Raw genomic sequence first — 6,867 nt, 5'->3', positions numbered from 1 at the left:
TGAAATCTCAATTTCGAAAAATTTACACTTAAGACTGGTTTTGTGGTCCAGGGTCACATATGTGTATTATATATATATACATACATGCATACACACACACACACACACATACATACATACATATACAAGTGTGTATGTGTATGTATGCATGTATATGTGTGTGTGTATGTATGTGTATATATATATATATATGTCTATATAGTTTATACAGTTTTATTTTTGTACATCAGGATAAACTAAATTTAAATATATTTTGTTTTATTTCAGTTAATGTTTATTTTATTTCAAGTAACAAAATTAGATTTTTGGTTTCAGGTTTAGTTAACTATAAAAAGCCTGCTTAGAACTCATGTTATAGTACAAAAAACTGTAACGTTGGACCATTTCTAATCGAATCCTGTGTGTTTTAAAGTTTTAATACTGACCCAGTCCTACTCTGACACGGCCTATTTTGAGAATGACTGCGTCAGAGTCTCTGTATAAACGGCAGCAGTCATTACACAGACAGGTCACTACCCTACAATAGAGAAAGTGTGACGTCAACACCGTAACAGGCACAAAAAAATGTATTTAAATGATCTGGCCTGGTATCTAGTGATGTTTGCGAAGCCAGAACAAATCCATTACCTGAAATATTAAACTTTGGTGCATACTTATACAAGTAATCAGACTTACAGTTTTTGCCAGTCAAATAATACAAGTTATCTGCAAAAATAAAAAAAATGCAGTCTGAAGGTTATCGGTTAAAAAATGTCATTATTGTGTAAAACACTTGTACTTGGCACTTTAGACAAAGATGACCAATAAAAGTATGTAAAATATTTAGCTGTACTAACCCTAAATGTAACTGTTAGGACTCGTTTAAGAGTGTGTAACATTAGCATCCTGAATAAAGCCAGACAGTTGTATAATATGTGTTATGAATCTTTTTGTCTGAGGATTGATGACACCATCGCTTTTGTGTGGTTTTGATATGATTATGTTCACACTTGGACATCTTATGCTGCATGTGCATAACAACACCCCATGATACAATAATTCCAGTAGCTAATGAGATGTGATGTTGTGAATGTGTTGTTTTCTTGTGTAGGTAACCTCCCGCAATATATTCAGAGCTTTAAAAAGTATATTGATGTACCATGGTCAAATTATATTTCAATTAATATATGTTGTAAACGGCACAGCTGAAGAAGGCATATTTCCCAAATTGAAAATTAAATGTTTAGAGCTTCAAATGCTAAAATATATTATGAAAAGGGGCAAGAAAAAAGTATATATTTTGGACAATGTAAATATCTTTAGTTTAAATTACTGTACATTAAAATCTCATTAAAAATATACTAAATGTAAATATTATTGAAAATATAATATATATATATATATATATATATGAAGAGTTCATTTGCAAAAACGGATAACTCCATTTTTAACAATTCTCAAAAATCATGTTTTTTCATTGTGCATACCAATTAATCTCAATCAAACTGCAGTTGGGTTATTTTGATTAAATTAAAAAATAACTAAAAAAATACAGCTAACTAACACAATTAAAAAAACATGATAACATAATAAAAACCATGATTTTTGAAAAGGATCTGGAGTTATCTGTGTGTGTATTAGGGGTCGGCCGATATGTGTTTTTCAGTGCCGATACCGATTATTACAGACCAAGTGGACCGATAACCAATATTTTTAACCGATATATTATGTCTGATGTAAAAATGAAAATGAATGTCAAAATTAAGAATAACAAGGGCTCTGACAAAAACTGCCTTCCCTGGTGTTGATTGCACTTCTTACTCTTGTCATCCTCCATACATCCATATACAATAAGGGTAATATAAAGAGAGAGTTAAAAGTGGGGCCACTGCATGCTTCATGATTAAGCCTATGAATACTGTACTATAGCTAAACAGCTTGGGGAAATGTAAGTATTTGGCTTCAATAATTTACATGTTAGAAATGTATGTGTAATAGCATAACCTCTCATAATTATAATATAATAAGTGTAAATAATTTAATTGTCTTCATAGCTCCATTGTAGAAGTTGTGAAGAAGACTGCAACTATTTTAATTAAACTATAACACTAATAGCCTGTTATAGGCACACTTGGTTCAATAGCCTATTGAAATGTCACAATTTATGTCGTCCTAATCTTGGCCTATGTGACAGTATCTTAGCCTATGTGACAGTAATTTCGATTAGTTTTAATTTACAGTGCAGTTCAAATGAAGCCATAAAACATTAATTTCAGTTATCTTTTAATCAAATGAGAGTTAAACAAAATTTTTTGGCAAACAAATGGGTTTACCATTAAAATTAAAACAAGGAAGAAATAGCGGATTGTGTGAATATTCTTTTAAACAGAAGTTGTTGTTGTTGTAGTAGTAGATAAACCGAACTTTTATTTTGACGGGCTGCCATGAGGACCTCTTAAGTTTCTGTATAGCCTATGTATATGATATGACAATCGTTTTACTCAAATGAAATGGTCAAATGCTCATGAAGCAACTCTCAGAGCAGTTCTGGGGATGTTGTTCATGTATTTATGTCCTCATTTAGTGAGACGGCAGATGCTGAAAACACCGCGAGCGTCGAGCACTTCAGTGTGTGTGTGTGTGTGTGTGTGTGTGTATAAACCGCGCGTCATTTAAATAAGTCTTTTTGCAGCTTAATAATTACAGATACTAGTCCATAGCGCAAGTCGATTTAAGTGTACTGACCTACTTTTGTTTAATTCATCCAAACTTTGACGAACTCCGTGACTCCCCGTTATACAGTAAATTCCCTTTATATGACTGGATTCTGCAATTCCGTCTGCGTTTTCCCCATCGCGGAAACCAAATAGATAATATTGAGGTGTTTTGCAACTTCAGTGTAGTGGATTGTGATTTATTGAAACTTGAGCAACGTCTGCTGCTGCCTTTGAGAGACAACTGATGCGTGATGATCACTGAAACTGTAGCAAGTGCCATAGTCTTCTACATTGATTGGTCTGATTCGTGACTCCCAACAAATCAGATGTGCGGTGGGCGGAGACTGCTCTAGGCCACAGAGTGGTGAGTTCTGACAGGCTGCATCAGAGCCATAGCGCGTTTCAAAATTAAATAATTTTATCGGCACATCGGTTTTGAAAATGACCGATACCGATAATCATAAAAATGCTTAATATCGGCGCCGATAATCGGTCGACCCCTAGTGTGTATGTGTGTGTGTGTGTGTGTGTGTGTGTATATACAGGTGCTGGTCATATAATTAGAATATCATCAAAAAGTTGATTTATTTCACTAATTCCATTCAAAAAGTGAAACTTGTATATTATATTCATTCATTACACACAGACTGATATATTTAAAATGTTTATTTCTTTTAATTTTGATGATTATAACTGACAACTAAGGAAAATCCCAAATTCAGTATCTCAGAAAATTAGAATATTGTGAAAAGGCTCAATATTGAAGACACCTGGTGCCACACTCTAATCAGCTAATTAACTCAAACACCTGCAAAGGCCTTTAAATGGTCTCTCAGTCTAGTTCTGTAGGCTACACAATCATGTGGAAGACTGCTGACTTGACAGTTGTCCAAAAGACGACCATTGACACGTTGCACAAGGAGGGCAAGACACAAAAGGTCATTGCAAAAGAGGCTGGCTGCTCACAGAGCTCTGTGTCCAAGCACATTAATAGAGAGGTGAAGGGAAGGAAAAGATGTGGTAGAAAAAAAGTGTACAAGCAATAGGGATAACCGCACCCTGGAGAGGATTGTGAAACAAAACCCATTCAAAAATGTGGGGGAGATTCACAAAGAGTGGACTGCAGCTAGAGTCAGTGCTTCAAGAACCACTACGCACAGACGTATGCAAGACATGGGTTTCAGCTGTCGCATTGAGCCACTCTTGAACAACAGACAGCGTCAGAAGCGTCTCACCTGGGCTAAAGACAAAAAGGACTGGACTGCTGCTGAGTGGTCCAAAGTTATGTTCTCTGATGAAAGTAAATTTTGAATTTCCTTTGGATATCAGGGTCCCAGAGTTTGGAGGAAGAGAGGAGAGGCACACAATCCACGTTGCTTGAGGTCCAGTGTAAAGTTTCCACAGTCAGGGATGGTTTGGGGTGCCATGTCATCTGCTGGTGTTGGTCCACTGTGTTTTCTGAGGTCCAAGGTCAACGCAGCCGTATACCAGGAAGTGTTAGAGCACTTCATGCTTCCTGCTGCTGACCAACTTTATGGAGATGCAGATTTCATTTTCCAACAGGACTTGGCACCTGCACACAGTGCCAAAGCAACCAGTATCTGGTTTAAGGACCATGGTATCCCTGTTCTTAATTGGCCAGCAAACTCGCCTGACCTTAACCCCATAGAAAATCTATGGGGTACTGTGAAGAGGAAGATGCGATATGCCAGACCCAACAATGCAGAAGAGCTGAAGGCCACTATCAGAGCAACCTGGGCTCTCATAACACCTGAGCAGTGCCACAGACTGATCGACTCCATGCCACGCCGCATTGCTGCAGTAATTCAGGCAAAAGGAGCCCCAACTAAGTATTGAGTGCTGTACATGCTCATACTTTTAATTTTCATACTTTTCAGTTGGCCAAGATTTCTAAAAATCCTTTCTTTGTATTGGTCTTAAGTAATATTCTAATATTTTGAGATACTGATTTTTGACTTTCATGAGCTGTAAGCTCTAATCATCAAAATTAAAAGAAATAAACATTTGAAATATATCAGTCTGTGTGTAATGAATGAATATAATATACAAGTTTCACTTTTTGAATGGAATTAGTGAAATAAATCAACTTTTTGATGATCACATGACATATCGCACAGTGTCATTATTTATTGAACAAAAACAAAGCCAAGATGGAAAAGCCATGTGTGACAAAGTTAGGACACCCTATGATTCAATTGCCTGTAGCTCCACTTTTAACAGTAATAACTTCAGTAATCATATTCTCTGTGACTTTATCAGTCTCTCACATCGTTCTGGAGGAGTTTTGGCTGACTCGTCTTTACAACGTTACTCCAGTTTATTGAGGTTTGCAGGCATTTGTTTATACACAGTTCTCACCACGTGATTTCAGTCAGGATGAGCTCTGGACTATGACTGGGCTATCGCAGAACCTTGATTCTGTTCTGTTGTAGATTTGCTGGTGTGCTTGGGATCGTTGTCCAATTTTGGCCCAACTTTAGCTGTCGGACAGATGTCCTCACACTTGACTCTAGAATACTTTGGTATAAAGAGGAGTTCATGGTCAACTCAATGACTGTGAGGTGCCCAGGTCCTGTGGCTACAAAACAAGCACAAAATCATCAGTCCTCCACCAGCATGTGTGACTTTTGGTATGAGGTGTTTGTGCTGATGTGCTTGTTAGGTTTTCACCAAACGTGCTGCTGTGCAGTATGACCAAACATCTCCACTTTGGTCTCACCTGTTCAAAGGATATTGTTCTAGAAGACTCATGGTCTGTTCAGATGCAACTTTGCAAACCTAAACCGTGCTTCCATGCTTTTTTTTTAGATAGAAGAAGCTTTCTTCTGGCAAGCCTTCCAAACATGCCATATTTGTCCCGTATTTTTCTAACTGTACTGTCATGAATTTTATTATTTAACATGTTAACTGAGGCCCGTAGAGTCTGCAGTGACGTTCTTGGGTTGTCTGCCATTTCTTGAGAGTTGCATGGTCTGATCTTGGGGTGAATTTGCTGGGACGTCCCCTACTGGGAGGATTGGTGTCTGTTTTGAATGTCTTCCACTAGTGAATAATCTTCCTCAGTGTAGAATGATGGACTTCACATTGTTTAGAAATGGCCGTATTACTCTTCCCAGAGTGATGGCAGCAACAGTTGCTTCTCTAAGATGATTACTGATGTCTTACCTCCTTGGCATTGTGTTAACACACACCTGAAGGCTCCAGACCAGCTGTAGATCTGTTTAAAACCTGCCAAGGACCAGATTTTTTAAAAATTTTGTTCTGATACAGAAAACCGTGGAATTCAAAAGGGTGTCCTAACTCTGTCACATGACTGTGTGTATATATAATTTCAAAATACACACACACACACTTTATTTGTGGTTTTGACATTTATCTGTTTCTTTTGCAGTTCTTTCAATGGAAGACTCTTGCGTAAGCATCTAGTAAAACATCATCTTCATGGATTTCTCTATAGACCTTCATTGTTGATGTGGAAAAAAACAGCGGAGCATCTAGATTGCGGACCAGAGCTTCAGTAGAGGTGGGCAGCGGTCGGAGAAGAACTTGCAGCAGGGAATGCCGGGAGGAAACGGCTATCCCGATGGAGAAGAGGAGAACTCTTCTCCAGGCTCCAGCAAGCGTGCGGAGCAGACGGACCAAACTGGGCAGGACCCTGGGACCAGCGGAACCGGATCCGGTTCAGGTGAGGAGGAGGAGGCTGAGGAGCAGCGAGGAAGAACCAGTAGAGGGGAAAGCTCAGCGGGGTGTGAGGAGAGCGGAGGAGAGCAGACACACGAGGATGTGGACATGAACAGCAGCCACGACTCCAGCAGCGGAAATGACAGCAGCGGTGGGTCACGACATCATCACTCCTCGGCCAATTGCAGCCCTGGAAGCACCATGGGATCAGGAAGCACCAAGAGGTACAACAATCACTATTATTAGTGCTCATGCTGAGGGTTTGGGATTTGAACAAACCCCTAATCGTGAGTAGTGGACGTTAGCAAGTCCGTTTGAGTGTGTTCTTTCTTCCCGATTAAAAAGTTTTAAGACATCTTTGAAAGCGCAGTGCTAATTGAAACGGTCTTCTAGACCAGCTGTATGCATTTTGTGTGTAATATTAGACTTCTGGTTAAATCAAGTTCTTCTTCATCTCTTTGTGTCTTCA

General features: G+C 38.5%; 1 protein-coding gene across 6 annotated transcripts in view; it reads left to right on the top strand.

Moving 5' to 3' along the window:
- per3 (period circadian clock 3) overlaps window positions 1–6,867 on the top strand; it is a 34,959-nt gene that overhangs the window by 3,853 nt on the left and 24,239 nt on the right. For 3 of the 6 annotated variants that reach the window (XM_058790492.1, XM_058790493.1, XM_058790494.1), the window contains exon 2: window positions 6,109–6,622. In XM_058790492.1, coding sequence (XP_058646475.1) covers window positions 6,276–6,622 — 347 coding nt within the window. In that variant the 5' untranslated portion in view covers window positions 6,109–6,275. Of the gene's footprint in view, window positions 1–6,108; window positions 6,623–6,867 lie in introns of those variants that run through there. The other 3 variants (XM_058790496.1, XM_058790495.1, XM_058790497.1) reach the window with 2 other exon arrangements.

This window comes from Onychostoma macrolepis, chromosome 11 (assembly GCF_012432095.1).
Source record: "Onychostoma macrolepis isolate SWU-2019 chromosome 11, ASM1243209v1, whole genome shotgun sequence".
NCBI classification, from domain to species: Eukaryota; Metazoa; Chordata; class Actinopteri; order Cypriniformes; family Cyprinidae; genus Onychostoma; species Onychostoma macrolepis.
Note: the sequence above shows the minus strand (reverse complement) of the source record. Positions and strands in the feature narration are given on the sequence as shown.